A 22,163-nucleotide genomic window follows, 5' to 3' on the forward strand; every position below is an offset into this window, starting at 1 on the left:
ATATACTGATTTTTTAAAGAATTATTTGCTCTTTTCTACTATGTTAATCGCTTTGACTCTTTGGACGAAATTTAAGGTGAAAATAAAATAGATGCACTATTTTTTTTTGTTCTTATTAGTATGATTTTTCCAAACTTACTAATTCTATTTTTAAAGCAAAATAATAAGAAATAAAAGTATTATTTGTGTAGTTTTACTTGTGCACCTTAAAGTATGTGCAGAAATTTAAAGTGACTATCATTGTGGAAAGGGAGGAAATAGAAGGTTACAAAGTGACATTTGATATCTGTAGCTTCACTGTTTCACTGTTGTAGCCGGTACTTGCATGCAAGTAGAAGAGAGGTAAAGAAAGAAAAATATACTACATTCTCACATTGCAGAAATGGGAAGTTGTAAACTTTAAGTGATTTGTAAGAGCAGATGAATGAACCCATACAAAGAGGGCAGGTAATTAGCTTATGTGGAAGCCACTTATCCACGTAATTAGTGAAGAAGCAGTTATGGCACTTAGTTTGCGGCTCTGTTGATTTTTCCTATTAGTTGATTAAATATGATCTACTGAGTATATACATGCGCTGCAGGTGATGGTGAATTCCTACATACCGGACAGCTACCTTTTAGCCGAAGCCACTCGTCAATGCAGTCAGCATGGAAACAATGCTGGCACTCCGGAATGCACCTGAGTGTCTCTTTGGCATTGTAGTCCGATAAGCATATTGGACAAGTTATATTATTAAGTCCTGGAAGTCTCCGGCTTTCGCCTAAAATTACTTTTGTATATGATTCAATTGTTCCTTCATCTAAGCCTGGTGTGCTAATCACCACAACAGGTGCTATTGCTGCTTCGTTAGGATTGTGCTGTATGTTATTTGGATGAACACCGAGTCGTCTTCTGTCCATGAAGCACATGAAGATGGCTATACTCATTGAAGCAGCAACTGCTGGCAAAGCAATGCACAAGGCAATGATCTTGAAAATAGAGATACCCTTTGTACCTGGAAAATAAAGTTAGTTCTCTGTTATATATTTGAATTAGATACCAGTAGATATATGTGGGTTTATTGAAATCATTTAATTGTGCCTGTGCTTAGAAATCGAATGGTCTTGTATTCTAATTGTTTGGTTTTCTCATAAAAGTCTGTCAGTGATTAAAATGCATAATTTTTTCTTCATCTTTGAGTGAACTTCTATAATTATGATATGTCGTTTTCAAATCTCTATTACGAAAATGTGTTTTGTCTTTGTGTACGTAATTTAGTTTCTCTTCTTACATGTATGAACTGCAAAACTCACTTATACCATAACTATCAGTTAGCTAAGCAGTAGTGAATAACTTGATATACATAACATAATCAGAGTTTCTGAATGCATTAACCAAATGGCTAGATTTTGCAAACTGATATAATCATATATGCCTTTGATCATGTTTGCATAGATTTTGTTTTGTCAATAGTTTGATGACTGTAACTTGTTTTCTCTAATGCTGCACATGAATTCGTCAATATTTGCTAACTGTTGCAGCATGTGTCCATTTTTTTATAAGTTGTACCTCTGATTTTCACAATCTCAACCATCCCCTAAAATATTTTCATTCAGTCAAATGATGATGGTTGTTCGTAAAAAGCTTTTCGTTGGGTAGTTATAAAATTACTTAATAATGTTTTATTTAAAAATTAGTTTAAGTAGAGACCCATACACAAGTAGAAAGAATCACAATATATCGTTTACCTCTTCGAAAATTATAGAAACATGTAGTCTCTTGGCCAGTACTGCTCTTAAATGCGCAGGAACCACCATTTGCTTCACAGTCATCACAATTAGGTATGTCCCATGTTAACCGAAGATCATCGCCTAGGTCAGATGTAAAATCACCATCAAGTTGATCGGGCCGCGAGACAGGGATCGGCAAAGTATCAGTTATTTTGCACATTGTTAGTGAAATAGCAAGATTCATTGAACTCGTAGCCAGGGTAGTTGTTGAAGAATTGCTCAGACAATTAATTGAAGTGAAACGAGACGTTGTGGACTCTGGTGGGCAACTGAGGAAGGTATAGTTCTGATAGTAAATAGCCTTAAAAGGTGAACCTGAGAGATTTAGCTCCAACAGCCTTTTCGGAAGGCATTTGTATGGATCATAAAGTTGAACAACCTGTGCCCTGTAGTTAATACTGCGCAATATGAAATCCCCAGATGGAAGGTTGAGAACAGTCAAATCCTGGCTGTTGCAATGAAGATCGAAGCCAGGATAACCACAGTTTTGAGGCTGCTGGGATGCTAACCTAAATGGAAATCTGATAGGAAGTACATAGTTGCCACACATGGAAAATGGACAATCATTTGCTGCAAAGGTAAGATGGCAGATGAGGGAAAGAGAGAAGAAGAGTTTCAAGAAATCCATTTTTCCTTAACTTTTTGTGATTGTAATTTGACATTGGCATGTAATAATATGATAAACGCTGCAGAGTTGCATTAAACAACTATAGTTTTGTAAAGTCAAAGCTTTATTGATGCAGCTCTGTGATCTCATATAAGGGCAATGTATAATATTATAAGAAGCATCAGACAATGAAACATTATCAACTACAGTGTTGTAAACATCATCCTCTCTGTAATTTAATGTTTGGATTTGCTCTGGACATGGAATTAGCTTGCGTTTTTCCTCACTATTTTGTATTTTATGCTGTATCTTTATCAATTCTTTGGGCGTTGTAAACAATGTGAGAAACCAGATTTCTGCGAGGAAAATTTATCATTAAACCTCATGTTTGAAGCACGTCCTCCGTCTGGTTATCTGACAATGTATGACTTTTTAGTGCATAATCAATTTTTGCATTGAGTTTGGGTATTTGGGTGATACGTAGCCATAACGAGTCAAACCTTTGTTATAGAATTGGCGGATTTTTCAAAAATTAACGATAAATTGTTTTAAAAATATTTAAATGAATCGTCAATTTTTTGATAAATCGCTGATAAATCATTTAACTTTTTTTAAAAATTGTTTGATAAATCATAAATTGGATATCTTAATTGTATAATTACGATTTTCGAAATTTATAATCATGGTCAAAATCTTGTTGAGAAAAAGTATTTTAACCCCTTCCTCCCGAGTTTTAAAAAAGAAGGAAAACAAGTGAAGCGTAAGTAAAGTAGTTTCACTTCAGTCCGTAATCGTGCTCCCGAGTTTTTAAAAGAAACGAAAGCAAGTGTTCGCGAATGCAAATTTGACAATTTTTCACTCCAAAACCGTCACTATAAAAATGAGATTAAAGTATTTTATCTTCTGATAACTTCCTTTCTTGTTATTAAAAAACTCGGGAGTAAGGCATAAGTGTTGTTTCATTGCTGAAAAAAGAAAATTGAAACAAGTTTTGGATTAATGTTCCCAAAAATCCTTCCTTAATATCTGGTGGGTTGATAAAATGGAGTTGGAACGAAAATTGGTACTTTGTATTTTTTTATGGATTCACACTCTTTACACAAGTAAACATGAAAAAGAAAAAGCAATGCAAAGCACGAGAGGCAACACAAGTGAAATGTTGTGCAAGTAATTTTTTGATGATAATATAAAGATAGGGATAGGAATAGGATAAATAAATGGTGTTTATTCTAAAGCAGAAAAGATCGAAGGTTTAAGAATACAATAGATTGTTCAATTATAATGAGCAGTACTAATAAACGTGTATGCACACCAAGTAGTATTATTTTAGAATTAATTTCATTTATATCAGCAATCAAATAAAACCCCTGATATTATTATAATTCCATTTGCGCAGCCCCGTTAATTTGCTCAGGGCACAGTTGACTACAACTAAAACAAACAAGTTGACTACAATTAAACAAAAACCATTGTTTCTCAGGTAAATATTTCGATCCGACTGTTGACTATAACTAAAACAAACAAGTTGACTACAATTAAACAAAAACCATTGTTTCTTGGGTAAAAATTTCGATCCGACTGTTTTTGACTATAGTGCTAAATTTAAGAGCTGTCGTGAAATAAAAATTAGAATGTGTTAATATTTAATATTATGGCTTGTGAGTTTCAAGTTTTAATGGCTATTTTTGCGTTCGGGATCGGTCCTTACAAAATGCCTACGTATCTCTGTGTGGTAGAGAATCAAGCCAAAAACGTAGTTCTGAGTTGAGAGGTAGAACCCTTTATATAGAGGTGGGGGTCTATGTTAGACTTGTGTTGAGAGACTTGGTGGATAAGTCTCCAACTTAGATGGTGATTAGGAGTCCTATCAGGGAAGGAACTCCAGAACTTTCTGTGTAGGACTTTGAGTCCGTTTATGACACATGTCTCCGCTCTTCCAGCCGTATTGGGCCTAGTCCGTGAACAACTTGTATTCGTGGATCTTGACGACCTCTGCTGGTGGGCCTTGTCTACATAGGCCGTCTTGAGTCTGCTATGTGCTCGGACCAGACAGGTCTGTACTGGACTTCAGACAAGAAGCCAAGTGTAATTAATACGATATTTAATGTGTCTTTAGGATGTATTTTCTATCCATATTATTTCCCCCCAACTTCCGGTAATACTGCTTGAGTTTTTGTGGAAGTTATAATGGTCTTTTCGCGACTCGGGGTACTTTTGGCCCTTCTCGGGTATCGGCCCTTCATGGGTATCGTTCCTTCATTGGTATCGTCGTATTATCGTAAAGTGTGTAGCGAACTACACGTTTACAATGACTTATTAGTGTGAGTATACACACTTAAGGCCTTTGCACAGGCTATTTGGGTGGTGTTCAACACTAAACGGTCCTAATCGGGACTAAAAAGCGAGCATTTATCACCCCTTAACCTTCATCAAGGTTAATTATAGGGTGAAAGATAGTTACTGGCCCTAATCGGGGCTAAGTCCATGTATAAGCTGCTAACTAGGCTTAAAAGAGCCTAATTTTAAGCTAGAACACACTAACTGGCATTAATCGAGGCTAATCTGCCCTAATCGGGGCTAATCTGCCCTAATCAGGACTAATCAGCATGCATAAGATGCTAGTTATCCCTAATTCACACTAATTACAAGAGTGAATAGGTTAAACAGCCCTAATCTGAGCTAATTTCATCATACGAATCACTAATTCCCTCTAGTTCGGGTTAATTACGCTTAATATACACTAATCGACTCTAATTTGGGCTAAATTTCACTAATCATCCCTAACCGGGGCTTAATCTTAAAATCCCGAAAATTTTAAAAAAAATGATTTTTTTCTGTTTTTTTTCCATTTTTTCAAATAAAATTTGAAAGTTTTCGTAAGGGGGTCACCGGGGCCGAGCAAAACCTTTTATTGCAGGAGGCTCTGCTCGGCCACATGCCCTTGCATGTGGGCTGCCCGGCCTAGGAAGGTCGGCCTGGAGCAGGTCCTCCTGCTCTGTGCTGACCAGGGGTGCTTGCTCCAATTTTTTTTAGAACCTTCTTCTCAGATTCAAGTCTTCCACATACTTTGCCATGCCCTTCTTGCTCTTGTTTGACCATGGAATTAATCTCATGCTTGTCCTTGAGTTCCTCATGGCTCTGCTACGGTTGTTTCAGTGAACGTTCTGTACTCATTCTTTTGAATAACCGTGTACTCGTTCTATTAAACTTTTTATATTGGAAGTCTTTTAATTCATTGAACTTGTCCAAACTTCCTTTGTAGGATGTTCTGTACTCCAACGAACTCGTTCTCGTGGATGTTCTAATCATCACGAAACTTAGTTCTGCTGAGAGTTATCCCTTCCGAGAAATTTCCAAAGGACCTCTCAAGAGGGCCTCCGGAGCAACTTTTGAAGGCCTCGGGCTCTCCTATAAGAGCTTCTGGTCGGCCAAAAGGCCTCAATTTATTGGCTGGTCGGCCAGGGCCACTATGAAGGAAAATTGTGGTCGTCTTGGCTCTACTACGGAGTCTCCTGGTTGGCCAAAAGGCCTCAATTTGTTGGCCGGTCGGCCGGGAGCACTCTGGAGGGAAATTATGACCGTCTTGGCTCTACTACGGAGGCTCCTGGTTGTCCAAAATGCCTCAATTTGTTGGCTAGTCGGTCGGGAGCACTCTGGAGGGAAGTTTTGGTTGTCTTGGCTCTGCTACGGAGGCTCCTGATTGGCTAAAAGGCTTCAATTTGTTGGCTAGTCAGCTGGGAGCATTCCAGAGGTCAATTGTGGCCGTGTTGGCTCTGCTACGGAGGCTCCTGGTTGGCCAAAAGGCCTCAATTTGTTGGTTGGTCGGCCATGAGCACTCTGGAGGGAAATTGTGGTCGTCTTGGCTCTACTAAGGAAGCTCCTGGTTGGCCAAAAGGCCTCAATTAATTGGTTGGTCAGCCTGTGCCTCTATGGAGACAAATTGTGGACGTCTTAGCTCTACTACGGAGGCTCCTAATTGGCTAAAAAGCCTCAATTTATTGGTTGGTCAACCCAGGCCTCTACAGAGGCAAATTGTGGTCGTCTTGGCTATGCTAAGAAGGCTCCTGGTTGGTCAAAAGGCCTCAATTTGTTGGCTGGTCCGCCCAGGCCTCTACGGAGGTAAATTGTGGCCGTCTTGGTTCTGCTACGGAGGCTCCTGGTTGGCCAAAATGCCTCAATTTGTTGACTGGTCGGCCAGGAGCACTCAAGAGGAAAATTGTGGCCGTCTTGGCTCTGCTACGGAGGCTCCTGGTTGGCTAAAAGGCCTCAATTTGTTGGCTAGTCAGCCGGGAGCATTCCAGAGGTCAATTGTGGCCGTGTTGGCTCTGCTACGGAGGCTCCTGGTTGGCCAAAAGGCCTCAATTTGTTGGCTGGTCGGCCATGAGCACTCTGGAGGGAAATTGTGGTCGTCTTTGCTCTACTAAGGAGGCTCCTGTTTGGCCAAAAGGCCTCAATTAATTGGTTGGTCAGCCTGTGCCTCTATGGAGACAAATTGTGGACGTCTTAGCTCTACTACGGAGGCTCCTAGTTGGCCAAAAAGCCTCAATTTATTGGCTGGTCAGCCCAGGCCTCTACAGAGGCAAATTGTGGTCGTCTTGGCTATGCTAAGAAGGCTCCTGGTTGGCCAAAAGGCCTCAATTTATTGGCTGGTCGGCCCAGGCCTCTACGGAGGTAAATTGTGGCCGTCTTGGTTCTACTACGGAAGCTCCTGGTTGGCCAAAATGCCTTAATTTGTTGACTGGTCGGCCAGGAGCACTCAGGAGGAAAATTGTGGCCGTCTTGGCTCTGCTACGGAGGCTCCTGGTTGGCTAAAAGGCCTCAATCTGTTAGCTGGTCGGCCGACAGCACTCCAGAGGGAATTGTGATCGTCTTGGCTCTGCTACGGAGGCTCCTGCAGGATAGTCTGATCCGTCAGGAGGAGAATATTCTGTTCTTATACTCATGAGTTCAGCTAAAAAGCTAATCTTTTCTTAATCTTTACAAGCTTGGCTGATCATAATGATTAGTATAATCAATCCTTAGTTAAGACTAACGACTTGTGTTTAGCCTCAACCAGTTTTTCTCGGAGGACTGATACGATAAGCGGTGTCCTACATTGCTTTCTTCGTTTATTATGTCTTCCTTTCTTATTTTTTGATCTTTTTCTCCACCATTTTCAGTGTTCTTTTAGAGAGGTACCTGCTAGCGCGAACAAGGAAGACTTGCGACCTGTTGTAGCAGGTGATACTTTTCCTATAAAAGAAGATTAAAAGTGCTCATTTTCATTCACACTTCCATTTCTCAACTTCTCAAATTCTCAAACTCTCTCAAGCTTCTATTTTCCTTCAAGCTCTTCAAAAATGTCTAGTGGACAAGTTCCTAGCAAATCCTCTTTCTCCCAGAAGGAAGCTCTGCACAAGACGGCTACTCTTCGCTCCCTTCAAGGTATAGTTCTCATCTCTCCAATCTCCATTAACCGTTGTTCCAACAGCCTAAAAAGTATGTTAGACGAGAGGGCAGACGAGTACCCAAGTACCGTCCATTTCGATGCGTTTCATCACAGGAGTATGCTCTGTAAGAAAGATGTCAAAGAGATTCAGTCGACTTCCTCCTAGCCCGACTGCTTAAAGATTCGTAGAGCTAAGCCTAGTGAGAGGGCTTGCAACCTCTGACACCAAAGGCTATTCGTGTATAAGGCGGCCCTTAAGTCCGGGCTACGGTTTCCCCTGCACCCTTTTATTCCGAGGCTTTTGGCTGAGCTTATGATTCATCCATGCCAGCTTTACCCCAAAGGGTGGGCTTTCATTATTCTGTTCATAGTGATATGTCATGACTTGGGCATCCCCCTTGAGTGTGACGATGTTTCAAAGTATTTTCATGATGAAAGCTTCTCCCTTGAATAGACCTGGTTGGGTTGTGATACAACACAGAGCTCATGTTCCTCATATGGTGAAGACCAGCTCTCTTCATGACTCAAACCACAAATAGAACAAGAAGTTTGTGGTCATTGAATGGAAGGGTAGAGACTGGGGGACGTACTTCAGACGTGACTTCAGCAACCCAATTGATAGTTCTTATTGCATTCCTAATCTTTCGGATGCTGAGCTTCTAGCCTGAGACCTCCTCATTGATGATGTCAGGAGAACCCCTTATTGGGAGTTCATAATTGAAACCAAACTCGTCGAAGCTGGCCTTAGCAGCCTCTCTATAGAGGGTATTTATTTTTATTCCTCCTTAATTTTGTGCAAGTTTATTCTTATATCTGCCTTCTTTTCTTCTTATTTCAGCTGCTGAGGCTCTTGACGCCAATGCTAACATGAGCGATGCGGTTACGGGTAGGATGGCCAAAGATGCAGCTAAGAAGGCCAACCGCGTTCCTAAGATCCCTGCCTTCCTTGAGATGTTGGGATCCGGTCAAAAGTGGACTAAAGACTTTGATGGGAATGCAAGGACCCCTTTTGAACCAGGATGGGGTATCTCGACAAATGACTCTGTACTCAGCAGTCTGGGCCTCACCCTTGAGTGGTCGAAAAACTGCATTACTCCTTCCGACCTCTTATTTGTCTCTTCTGGTGAGAAGCTTCTCGAGGCCGAGATGCTGGGGGCTCAAGCCCTGTACCAGGTACACTTCAACTTGTATGAATTTTTGTTTAAGTGCACTTTTCTTTGTACTTGAAAAATTTTATGGGAATCACTCCTACAGGGGGTCCTAGTCGGTCTCAAGGCTTCATTTGTAGCCTGATCGGCCAAAACTGGTCGTCCTAGATTGAGGCCTTGTTTCTTGGGGACTCGGCCCTTCGTACTTAAACTTTTTATAACTCTATTTATGTTTTCCTTGTCAGGCCAACGCCTACTTCGCGGCGTACTCCACTCAGGCTATTAAGATGAGAGGTGACTATGATGTGCTGCAGGTCTCCATGAACAAAATGAAAATTTCCTCAGAGGAGTGGGAGTCTAAAGCTCATGACGCAGAGGGTAAGCTTGTTGCCTTGGAGAGGAAGTGTGCCAAGACGGATGAGAAGGGGAATAAGGAATGGAAAGAGCTCATGGACTAATACCATAGATCCTCGTCATTCATTAAGATGATGAACGAGCATGATGATCAGATACGCCCTGTCAACCTTGCTCTAGGTTGGAATAGGGGAGTCAACGATGCTCAAGGCGTATGGCCGGATTTCATCGACCCGAGTCTTCTATCCTGCCCCTGGCAGCTACTCGTTATGGACCCATCTGGACAAACTTCCGGATCTGTGCCCTTGACTCCCCGTGTGAGGTCTCAATCAAGTTCCAATCACGGGAGTTCCGGTTTGACAGGAAAGGCCCCCTCGGGTAGCCCTAATTCCAGAGCAGCCCTTCGCGACAAGATTAGAGATCCGATTTCAGGGAGTAGTAGTTCATCTTCTGAGGGAGGTTCAGATGGCAAAGGGGAGGATTCTTCTGACGAGTGATTTGTGTGGCCTTGCATGGCTTTAGTTGCCTCTTGTGGCCATTTTTTCAGAACTTATTTATTCAAACTTTATTGATTATAAACTATTGGTCCTTCGGGACTTTAACTCATGATCCTTCGGGATCCCTATCTATGCAATTCATTTATTTTCACTTCATACTTGTCTTTTATTTTTGGCATTTCATCTTTCGGGACTTGCATTCTTTAGATGCTTGTACTTAAATAAATAGGTAGACAGATAGGAATAAACTTGCATAAATAGATAATATCTCTGAGAAATGGGTTCAACCCTTATAATAGATGGTTTCATCGACCTTATTTATAGACTTAATACTAAGTACTAGGAATACATCACAAATTTCTTAAACATAATAAACCTTCAGGTTTGAAGCGTGCCAAGTGTGGGGCACTTCATCACCGTTTAGGGTTTCCAACTTGTAGGATCCTCGTTCTAATATCTTTTTGACCTTATAAGGTCCCTCCCAGTTGAGGGCTAATTTTCCTCTCTCCCCTACTCCCGATGCCTCAATCTTCCTTAGAACCAAATCTTCCTGTTGAAAGAACCTTTCTTTAACCCTTCTATTGTAATAGAGGGAGGCTCTTCATTGATGCTCTGTATTGCGGGAGTTGGCCTCATCTCTAACCTCGTCAATGAGATCAAGAGTGAGCCTCATGCCTTCTTCACTGGTCTCTGGCTCGTAAGCTTTAATCCTAGGGGATCCATGAGTGATCTTGAGGGGCATTATGACCTCAGCTCCGTAAGACAGCATAAACGGGGTAACTTCGGTAGTCACTTTGCAGGTGGTGCGATACGCCCATAGTATAGGAAGCAACTCATTTGCCCAAGTGTTTCTTGAGCGTTAAACCCTTTTCTTAAGTCTGTCAAGGATGATTCTGTTGGAAACTTCCACCTGCCCGTTTGCTTGTGGGTGAGCAACCGAGGTGAAGCGAAGCTCTATGCTATTATCATCGCAGTATTATCTAAACTCTCCATTATCAAATTATTTCCCATTATCCATGACAATGATGTGTGGGATTCCAAATTGGCATATCACATTCTCCCAGAAGAATTGGGCAATTTGCTTGGTGGTTATCTTGGCTAGTGCTTTAGCCTCAATCCACTTCGTAAAGTAGTCTATGGCTACCGCAATGAACTTCCTCTGTCCTGATGCTACAGGAAATGGTCCAAGTATGTCCATTCCCCACATTGCAAAAACGATAGGTGTACTGATAGATGTAAGCTTCTCTGGGGGCTGTCGTACTATTGGAGCATGCCTCTGGCATTTGTCACATTTCTTCACATAAGCCTTTGCATCGGCTAGCATAGTTGGCCAGTAAAATCCCAACCGAGTTATCTTGTGAGCGCGAGCCCTGCCCCCAAGTGTTATCCATAAATCCCTTCATAGGCTTCTTTAAGTGCCTCCTCTGCTTCAAGAGGTCTCAAGCACTTCAGGTATGGAATAACAAAGGACCTTATGTAGAGAAGGCCTTCGATCAAGGAATATCTCAATGCTCTAACCGACAGCTTGCGTTCCTCCTGGGCATCGTCAGGGAGCCATCCAGTTTCTAAGTGGGTCTTGATCGGGTCTATCCAACAGCTTCTCACACCAACCAGTGCTATCATATTTATGACATGAATAGTAGGGGTCTTCAAGACCTGGAAGTAGATACTTCTCGGATAGTTCTCGATATCAGACGAAGCTTGTACTTGATATCAAATTCTACTAACTCAATTGCCCACTTGATGAGCCTTCCACTAGCCTTCGGGATATGAAGAATGTTCCTCAAGGGTTATTCCATCAGGACTTCGATCTTGTAAGCCTGGAAGTATGGTCTTAACTTCCTCGAGGCTATGATGAGAGCAAGCGCGAACTTCTCCATGGTGGAGTAATTCAACTATGCTCCATAGAGCACCTTGCTTACATAGTCTACAGGCTTCTGGAGTTTCTATTCCTCCTTCACGAGGACTGTACTCACGGATTGTTCAGATACTGTGAGGTACAAATAAAGAGTTTCCTCCGGACTTGGTCTGGCCAATAATGGGGCTTCAATCATGTAGTTCTTTAGCTGTTCAAAGGCCTCTTGGCTCTCAGCTGTCTATTCAAAATTCTTTACCTTCTTAAGGGTTTTTGTAACAACCCAAATCCGGGGTCAATATTTGGTATCACTAAACAATCTTTACATAAAAAAAAAGAATATTCAACTAACCCCTTGAATCTGGATCGTTTACAGGTTATGGTATAAAACAAGAATCTAGCCTTCTACAATTCACATCGACTACAATACAAGTGCAAATAACTTTATGCTAATGTCCTTGTCATATTTTTCTAACATCTTCGTTCTCTCGCAGCGGAGATTTCTCTAACTTTTGTTGTCTAACAAAAGCTATTCACTTTTATCCTTATCTGCTTCTGAAAGAAATAAGAATTTACAAAGCAAGAGTGAGCCAAAAATGCCCAGCAAGTATATCATTTAGTTTCAAGCATTAATATCAAAGGAAAATACCCGGACAAAATCTTTGAACACTTTGAAACAATTCTATTTAATTGAGGGAGTTGAGAGAATAAACATTGCCTGTTACTAGCCTTTAATTATAAATCAAAAAGTGACAAGAGATTCCCAGATTCTTCTCCAGAATCAGGGTTTTGTTCGATGGAATCATAAAACTTTTCGAGAGAGAATGCCGTTAATGGCGATCAACAACAAATTAGACTGGACACTAGTTCGCATCTATATCCTGCTGATCAGTCAGGATACAATGCAGATCTATACCTACCTGTATAAATCCAGTCGGGTCCCCAGGCTCTACGACCCATCTCAAGGCACCGGTCATGTCCCGGTCCTTAGGATTAAGTAAAACTTAATTCCCAAAATATCACTATCCATCCCGTGGAGTATTTTGATGTCAAATAATTTTGATTTCAAAACATCCCAATTCAGGGTTCGCAAATAACCCGAAAGAATGGGAATTTGCTCAAGAGAGCAATCAAATTATAGGAACAATAATCAAATAATTTTGCGTATCGAAGCTGGCCTTAACAGCCTCTCTATAGAGGGTATTTATTTTTTATTCCTCCTTAATTTTGTGCAAGTTTATTCTTATATCTGCCTTCTTTTCTTCTTATTTCAGCTGCTGAGGCTCTTGACGCCAATGCTAACATGAGCGATGCGGTTACGGGTAGGATGGCCAAAGATGCAGCTAAGAAGGCCAACCGCGTTCCTAAGATCCCTGCCTTCCTTGAGGTGTTGGGATCCGGTCAAAAGAGGACTAAAGACTTTGATGGGAATGCAAGGATCCCTTTTGAACCAGGATGGGGTATCTCGACAAATGACTCTGTACTCAGCAGTCTGGGCCTCACCCTTGAGTGGTCGAAAAACTGCATTACTCCTTCCGACCTCTTATTTGTCTCTTCTGGTGAGAAGCTTCTCGAGGCCGAGATGCTGGGGGCTCAAGCCCTGTACCAGGTACACTTCAACTTGTATGAATTTTTGTTTAAGTGCACTATTCTTTGTACTTGAAAATTTTTATGGGAATCACTCCTACAGGGGGTCCTAGTCGGTCTCAAGGCTTCATTTGTAGCCTGATCGGCCAAAACTGGTCGTCCTAGATTGAGGCCTTGTTTCTTGGGGACTCGGCCCTTCGTACTTAAACTTTTTATAACTCTATTTATGTTTTCCTTGTCAGGCCAACGCCTACTTCGCGGCGTACTCCACTCAGGCTATTAAGATGAGAGGTGACTATGATGCGCTGCAGGTCTCCATGAATAAAATGAAAATTTCCTCAGAGGAGTGAGAGTCTAAAGCTCATGACGCAGAGGGTAAACTTGTTGCCTTGGAGAGGAAGTGTGCCAAGACGGATGAGAAGGGGAATAAGGAATGGAAAGAGCTCATGGACTAATACCATAGATCCTCGTCATTCATTAAGATGATGAACGAGCATGATGATCAGATACGCCCTGTCAACCTTGCTCTAGGTTGGAATAGGGGAGTCAACGATGCTCAAGGCGTATGGCCGGATTTCATCGACCCGAGTCTTCTATCCTGCCCCTGGCAGCTACTCGTTATGGACCCATCTGGACAAACTTCCGGATCTGTGCCCTTGACTCCCCGTGTGAGGTCTCAATCAAGTTCCAATCACGGGAGTTCCGGTTTGACAGGAAAGGCCCCCTCGGGTAGCCCTAATTCCAGAGCAGCCCTTCGCGACAAGATTAGAGATCCGATTTCAGGGAGTAGTAGTTCATCTTCTGAGGGAGGTTCAGATGGCAAAGGGGAGGATTCTTCCGACGAGTGATTTGTGTGGCCTTGCATGGCTTTAGTTGCCTCTTGTGGCCATTTTTTCAGAACTTATTTATTCAAACTTTATTGATTATAAACTATTGGTCCTTCGGGACTTTAACTCATGATCCTTCGGGATCCCTATCTATGCAATTCATTTATTTTTACTTCATACTTGTCTTTTATTTTTGGCATTTCATCTTTCGGGACTTGCATTCTTTAGATGCTTGTACTTAAATAAATAGGTAGACAGATAGGAATAAACTTGCATAAATAGATAATATCTCTGAGAAATGGGTTCAACCCTTACAATAGATGGTTTCATCAACCTTATTTATAGACTTAATACTAAGTACTAGGAATACATCACAAATTTCTTAAACATAATAAACCTTCAGGTTTGAAGCGTGCCAAGTGTGGGGCACTTCATCACCGTTTAGGGTTTCCAACTTGTAGGATCCTCGTTCTAATATCTTTTTGACCTTATAAGGTCCCTCCCAGTTGAGGGCTAATTTTCCTCTCTCCCCTACTCCCGATGCCTCAATCTTCCTTAGAACCAAATCTTCCTGTTGAAAGAACCTTTCTTTAACCCTTCTATTGTAATAGAGGGAGGCTCTTCATTGATGCTCTGTATTGCAGGAGTTGGCCTCATCTCTAACCTCATCAATGAGATCAAGAGTGAGCCTCATGCCTTCTCCACTGGTCTCTGGCTCGTAACCTTTAATCCTAGGGGATCCATGAGTGATCTTGAGGGGCATTATGACCTCAGCTCCGTAAGCCAGCATAAACGGGGTAACTTCGGTAGTCACTTTGCAGGTGGTGCGATACGCCCATAGTATAGGAAGCAACTCATTTGCCCAAGTGTTTCTTGAGCGTTCAACCCTTTTCTTAAGTCTGTCAAGGATGATTCTGTAGGAAACTTCCACCTGCCCGTTTGCTTGTGGGTGAGCAACCGAGGTGAAGCGAAGCTCTATGCTATTATCATCGCAGTATTATCTAAACTCTCCATTATCAAATTATTTCCCATTATCCATGACAATGATGTGTGGGATTCCAAATTGGCATATCACATTCTCCCAGAAGAATTGGGCAATTTGCTTGGTGGTTATCTTGGCTAGTGCTTTAGCCTCAATCCACTTCGTAAAGTAGTCTATGGCTACCGCAATGAACTTCCTCTGTCCTGATGCTACAGGAAATGGTCCAAGTATGTCCATTCCCCACATTGCAAAAACGATAGGTGTACTGATAGATGTAAGCTTCTCTGGGGGCTGTCGTACTATTGGAGCATGCCTCTGGCATTTGTCACATTTCTTCACATAAGCCTTTGCATCGGCTAGCATAGTTGGCCAGTAAAATCCCAACCGAGTTATCTTGTGAGCGCGAGCCCTGCCCCCAAGTGTTATCCATAAATCCCTTCATAGGCTTCTTTAAGTGCCTCCTCTGCTTCAAGAGGTCTCAAGCACTTCAGGTATGGAATAACAAAGGACCTTATGTAGAGAAGGCCTTCGATCAAGGAATATCTCAATGCTCTAACCGACAGCTTGCGTTCCTCCTGGGCATCGTCAGGGAGCCATCCAGTTTCTAAGTGGGTCTTGATCGGGTCTATCCAACAGCTTCTCACACCAACCAGTGCTATCATATTTATGACATGAATAGTAGGGGTCTTCAAGACCTGGAAGTAGATACTTCTCGGATAGTTCTCGATATCAGACGAAGCTTGTACTTGATATCAAATTCTACTAACTCAATTGCCCACTTGATGAGCCTTCCACTAGCCTTCGGGATATGAAGAATGTTCCTCAAGGGTTATTCCATCAGGACTTCGATCTTGTAAGCCTGGAAGTATGGTCTTAACTTCCTCGAGGCTATGATGAGAGCAAGCGCGAACTTCTCCATGGTGGAGTAATTCAACTATGCTCCATAGAGCACCTTGCTTACATAGTCTACAGGCTTCTGGAGTTTCTATTCCTCCTTCACGAGGACTGTACTCACGGATTGTTCAGATACTGTGAGGTACAAATAAAGAGTTTCCTCCGGACTTGGTCTGGCCAATAATGGGGCTTCAATCATGTAGTTCTTTAGCTGTTCAAAGGCCTCTTGGCTCTCAGCTGTCTATTCAAAATTCTTTACCTTCTTAAGGGTTTTTGTAACAACCCAAATCCGGGGTCAATATTTGGTATCACTAAACAATCTTTACATAAAAAAAAGAATATTCAACTAACCCCTTGAATCTGGATCGTTTACAGGTTATGGTATAAAACAAGAATCTAGCCTTCTACAATTCACATCGACTACAATACAAGTGCAAATAACTTTATGCTAATGTCCTTGTCATATTTTTCTAACATCTTCGTTCTCTCGCAGCGGAGATTTCTCTAACTTTTGTTGTCTAACAAAAGCTATTCACTTTTATCCTTATCTGCTTCTGAAAGAAATAAGAATTTACAAAGCAAGAGTGAGCCAAAAATGCCCAGCAAGTATATCATTTAGTTTCAAGCATTAATATCAAAGGAAAATACCCGGACAAAATCTTTGAACACTTTGAAACAATTCTATTTAATTGAGGGAGTTGAGAGAATAAACATTGCCTGTTACTAGCCTTTAATTATAAATCAAAAAGTGACAAGAGATTCCCAGATTCTTCTCCAGAATCAGGGTTTTGTTCGATGGAATCATAAAACTTTTCGAGAGAGAATGCCGTTAATGGCGATCAACAACAAATTAGACTGGACACTAGTTCGCATCTATATCCTGCTGATCAGTCAGGATACAATGCAGATCTATACCTACCTGTATAAATCCAGTCGGGTCCCCAGGCTCTACGACCCATCTCAAGGCACCGGTCATGTCCCGGTCCTTAGGATTAAGTAAAACTTAATTCCCAAAATATCACTATCCATCCCGTGGAGTATTTTGATGTCAAATAATTTTGATTTCAAAACATCCCAATTCAGGGTTCGCAAATAACCCGAAAGAATGGGAATTTGCTCAAGAGAGCAATCAAATTATAGGAACAATAATCAAATAATTTTGCGTATCGAAGCTGGCCTTAACAGCCTCTCTATAGAGGGTATTTATTTTTTATTCCTCCTTAATTTTGTGCAAGTTTATTCTTATATCTGCCTTCTTTTCTTCTTATTTCAGCTGCTGAGGCTCTTGACGCCAATGCTAACATGAGCGATGCGGTTACGGGTAGGATGGCCAAAGATGCAGCTAAGAAGGCCAACCGCGTTCCTAAGATCCCTGCCTTCCTTGAGGTGTTGGGATCCGGTCAAAAGAGGACTAAAGACTTTGATGGGAATGCAAGGATCCCTTTTGAACCAGGATGGGGTATCTCGACAAATGACTCTGTACTCAGCAGTCTGGGCCTCACCCTTGAGTGGTCGAAAAACTGCATTACTCCTTCCGACCTCTTATTTGTCTCTTCTGGTGAGAAGCTTCTCGAGGCTGAGATGCTGGGGGCTCAAGCCCTGTACCAGGTACACTTCAACTTGTATGAATTTTTGTTTAAGTGCACTATTCTTTGTACTTGAAAATTTTTATGGGAATCACTCCTACAGGGGGTCCTAGTCGGTCTCAAGGCTTCATTTGTAGCCTGATCGGCCAAAACTGGTCGTCCTAGATTGAGGCCTTGTTTCTTGGGGACTCGGCCCTTCGTACTTAAACTTTTTATAACTCTATTTATGTTTTCCTTGTCAGGCCAACGCCTACTTCGCGGCGTACTCCACTCATGCTATTAAGATGAGAGGTGACTATGATGCGCTGCAGGTCTCCATGAATAAAATGAAAATTTCCTCAGAGGAGTGGGAGTCTAAAGCTCATGACGCAGAGGGTAAGCTTGTTGCCTTGGAGAGGAAGTGTGCCAAGACGGATGAGAAGGGGAATAAGGAATGGAAAGAGCTCATGGACTAATACCATAGATCCTCGTCATTCATTAAGATGATGAACGAGCATGATGATCAGATACGCCCTGTCAACCTTGCTCTAGGTTGGAATAGGGGAGTCAACGATGCTCAAGGCGTATGGCCGGATTTCATCGACCCGAGTCTTCTATCCTGCCCCTGGCAGCTACTCGTTATGGACCCATCTGGACAAACTTCCGGATCTGTGCCCTTGACTCCCCGTGTGAGGTCTCAATCAAGTTCCAATCACGGGAGTTCCGGTTTGACAGGAAAGGCCCCCTCGGGTAGCCCTAATTCCAGAGCAGCCCTTCGCGACAAGATTAGAGATCCGATTTCAGGGAGTAGTAGTTCATCTTCTGAGGGAGGTTCAGATGGCAAAGGGGAGGATTCTTCCGACGAGTGATTTGTGTGGCCTTGCATGGCTTTAGTTGCCTCTTGTGGCCATTTTTTCAGAACTTATTTATTCAAACTTTATTGATTATAAACTATTGGTCCTTCGGGACTTTAACTCATGATCCTTCGGGATCCCTATCTATGCAATTCATTTATTTTTACTTCATACTTGTCTTTTATTTTTGGCATTTCATCTTTCGGGACTTGCATTCTTTAGATGCTTGTACTTAAATAAATAGGTAGACAGATAGGAATAAACTTGCATAAATAGATAATATCTCTGAGAAATGGGTTCAACCCTTACAATAGATGGTTTCATCAACCTTATTTATAGACTTAATACTAAGTACTAGGAATACATCACAAATTTCTTAAACATAATAAACCTTCAGGTTTGAAGCGTGCCAAGTGTGGGGCACTTCATCACCGTTTAGGGTTTCCAACTTGTAGGATCCTCGTTCTAATATCTTTTTGACCTTATAAGGTCCCTCCCAGTTGAGGGCTAATTTTCCTCTCTCCCCTACTCCCGATGCCTCAATCTTCCTTAGAACCAAATCTTCCTGTTGAAAGAACCTTTCTTTAACCCTTCTATTGTAATAGAGGGAGGCTCTTCATTGATGCTCTGTATTGCAGGAGTTGGCCTCATCTCTAACCTCATCAATGAGATCAAGAGTGAGCCTCATGCCTTCTCCACTGGTCTCTGGCTCGTAACCTTTAATCCTAGGGGATCCATGAGTGATCTTGAGGGGCATTATGACCTCAGCTCCGTAAGCCAGCATAAACGGGGTAACTTCGGTAGTCACTTTGCAGGTGGTGCGATACGCCCATAGTATAGGAAGCAACTCATTTGCCCAAGTGTTTCTTGAGCGTTCAACCCTTTTCTTAAGTCTATCAAGGATGATTCTGTTGGAAACTTCCACCTGCCCGTTTGCTTGTGGGTGAGCAACCGAGGTGAAGCGAAGCTCTATGCTATTATCATCGCAGTATTATCTAAACTCTCCATTATCAAATTATTTCCCATTATCCATGACAATGATGTGTGGGATTCCAAATTGGCATATCACATTCTCCCAGAAGAATTGGGCAATTTGCTTGGTGGTTATCTTGGCTAGTGCTTTAGCCTCAATCCACTTCGTAAAGTAGTCTATGGCTACCGCAATGAACTTCCTCTGTCCTGATGCTACAGGAAATGGTCCAAGTATGTCCATTCCCCATATTGCAAAAACGATAGGTGTACTGATAGATGTAAGCTTCTCTGGGGGCTGTCGTACTATTGGAGCATGCCTCTGGCATTTGTCACATTTCTTCACATAAGCCTTTGCATCGGCTAGCATAGTTGGCCAGTAAAATCCCAACCGAGTTATCTTGTGAACGAGAGCCCTGCCCCCAAGTGATATCCATAAATCCCTTCATAGGCTTCTTTAAGTGCCTCCTCTGCTTCAAGAGGTCTCAAGCACTTCAGGTATGGAATAACAAAGGACCTTATGTAGAGAAGGCCTTCGATCAAGGAATATCTCAATGCTCTAACCGACAGCTTGCGTGCCTCCTGGGCATCGTCAGGGAGCCATCCAGTTTCTAAGTGGGTCTTGATCGGGTCTATCCAACAGCTTCTCACACCAACCAGTGCTATCATATATATGAAATGAATAGTAGGGGTCTTCAAGACCTGGAAGTAGATACTTCTCGGATAGTTCTCGATATCAGACGAAGCTTGTACTTGATATCAAATTCTACTAACTCAATTGCCCACTTGATGAGCCTTCCACTAGCCTTCGAGATATGAAGAATGTTCCTCAAGGGTTATTCCATCAGGACTTCGATCTTGTAAGCCTGGAAGTATGGTCTTAACTTCCTCGAGGCTATGATGAGAGGAAGCGCGAACTTCTCCATGGTGGAGTAATTCAACTATGCTCCATAGAGCACCTTGCTTACATAGTATACAGGCTTCTGGAGTTTCTGTTCCTCCTTCACGAGGACTGTACTGACGGATTGTTCAGATACTGCGAGGTACAAATAAAGAGTTTCCTCCGGACTTGGTCTGGCCAACAATGGGGCTTCAATCATGTAGTTCTTTAGCTGTTCAAAGGCCTCTTGGCTCTCAGCTGTCTATTCAAAATTCTTTACCTTCTTAAGGGTTTTTGTAACAACCCAAATCCGGGGTCAATATTTGGTATCACTAAACAATCTTTACATAAAAAAAAAAGAATATTCAACTAACCCCTTGAATCTGGATCGTTTACAGGTTATGGTATGAAACAAGAATCTAACCTTCTACAATTCACATCGACTACAATACAAGTGCAAATAACTTTATGCTAATGTCCTTGTCATATTTTTCTAACATCTTCGTTCTCTCGCAGCGGAGATTTCTCTAACTTTTGTTGTCTAACGAAAGCTATTCACTTTTATCCTTATCTGCTTCTGAAAGAAATAAGAATTTACAAAGCAAGAGTGAGCCAAAAATGCCCAGCAAGTATATAATTTGAGTGTCAAGCATTAATATCAAAGGAAAATACCCGGACAAAATCTTTGAACACTTTTAAACAGTTCTATTTAATTGAGGGAGTTGAGCGAATAAACATTGCCTGTTACTAGCCTTTAATTATAAATCAAAAAGTGACAAGAGATTCCCAGATTCTTCTCCAGAATCAGGGTTTTGTCCGATGGAATCATAAAACTTTTCGAGAGAGAATGCCGTTAATGGCGATCAACAACAAATTAGACTGGACACTAGTTCACATCTATATCCTGCTGATCAGTCAGGATACAATGCAGATCTATACCTACCTGTATAAATCCAGTCGGGTCCCCAGGCTCTACGACCCATCTCAAGGCACCGGTCATGTCCCGGTCCTTAGGATTAAGTAAAACTTAATTCCCAAAATATCACTATCCATCCCGTGGAGTATTTTGATGTCAAATAATTTTGATTTCAAAACATCCCAATTCAGGGTTCGCAAATAACCCGAAAGAATGGGAATTTGCTCAAGAGAGCAATCAAATTATAGGAAAAATAATGAAAAGAACATGCATAATAAGAGTAATTGCAGTAAAATATAAAACAATTAACTATTCTGAACTTAGAATAGGAACGAAGAAATATTTGCAGTATTTTAAAAGAAAGTTCAGGAATACTTGCCTTAATAAGCTTTAATCGCTATTACTAGTTGACTTTGATTCGACTTGATCGTTCGGCTTTATCGTCAAACTACTATTTCATTCTGGATACGATCCCAACACTCACGCCCTTCGATTAGAACTTCGTTGATCTCGACGTCTAATCATTAGATAATTCCTAGTCCGATGTCGATACTCGGGTTTTCCGTCTAGGACCTACAGGGTTGAAACCCTAATTCAGATAATCACTTCACTTAACATAATACCACTATCGCGTCTACCCATATGATTTCATAACCCAACTCGTATTTATATGTATTATTAAAATACACATAACAATTATGGTTCACATCTTCGAAACTTGGTTCGGTATTTATTTTTGGAAAGTACGTATGTATATTCGTTGTTTGAAAATAATAGGGTATTGGATTATAAATTATTTTTGTCACAACACACAACTAGGATCGTATGATATAATTATTTACTTTCGTTCGACATCTCCGATAATTATAGGTTACGTTCCGGTATTTTCGGAATTAATTTCCCGAAAATCGGGCATCGTCTCCCTTGTTTATCGGCCTACCCGTCAAACATCCCGACATCAAATCAATCACAGCCAAATTCAAGCCAACTACAATTCAATTCCCAACCACCGATTTCGGTTCACAATATT

The 22,163-nt window shown here is 41.6% G+C and overlaps 4 protein-coding genes across 4 annotated transcripts; all 4 read right to left on the reverse strand.

Moving 5' to 3' along the window:
• Nucleotides 1-293: 293 nt before the first annotated feature.
• LOC141668180 (putative RING-H2 finger protein ATL21A) lies at nucleotides 294-2,617 on the reverse strand. Its single transcript, XM_074474908.1, has 2 exons — nucleotides 1,729-2,617; nucleotides 294-995 (listed from the first exon to the last, which is right to left on the reverse strand). Exons 1-2 carry the CDS (start codon nucleotides 2,396-2,398, stop codon nucleotides 556-558), a joined length of 1,110 nt encoding a protein of 369 aa, XP_074331009.1. The 5' UTR covers nucleotides 2,399-2,617; the 3' UTR covers nucleotides 294-555.
• An 8,187-nt stretch (nucleotides 2,618-10,804) lies between these two features.
• On the reverse strand, nucleotides 10,805-11,128 carry LOC141665560 (uncharacterized). The gene has a single exon (XM_074471543.1). The coding sequence runs from the start codon at nucleotides 11,126-11,128 to the stop codon at nucleotides 10,805-10,807; it is 324 nt and encodes a 107-aa protein (XP_074327644.1).
• A 3,327-nt stretch (nucleotides 11,129-14,455) lies between these two features.
• Nucleotides 14,456-15,418, reverse strand: LOC141665561 (uncharacterized). The gene is made up of 3 exons (XM_074471544.1): nucleotides 15,177-15,418; nucleotides 14,738-15,053; nucleotides 14,456-14,644 (listed from the first exon to the last, which is right to left on the reverse strand). The coding sequence occupies exons 1-3, from the start codon at nucleotides 15,416-15,418 to the stop codon at nucleotides 14,456-14,458; spliced, it is 747 nt and encodes a 248-aa protein (XP_074327645.1).
• A 3,326-nt stretch (nucleotides 15,419-18,744) lies between these two features.
• LOC141665563 (uncharacterized) lies at nucleotides 18,745-19,707 on the reverse strand. Its single transcript, XM_074471545.1, has 3 exons — nucleotides 19,466-19,707; nucleotides 19,027-19,342; nucleotides 18,745-18,933 (listed from the first exon to the last, which is right to left on the reverse strand). Exons 1-3 carry the CDS (start codon nucleotides 19,705-19,707, stop codon nucleotides 18,745-18,747), a joined length of 747 nt encoding a protein of 248 aa, XP_074327646.1.
• Nucleotides 19,708-22,163: the final 2,456 nt, after the last annotated feature.

Source organism: Apium graveolens, chromosome 6 (assembly GCF_009905375.1).
Source record: "Apium graveolens cultivar Ventura chromosome 6, ASM990537v1, whole genome shotgun sequence".
NCBI lineage: Eukaryota > Viridiplantae > Streptophyta > Magnoliopsida > Apiales > Apiaceae > Apium > Apium graveolens.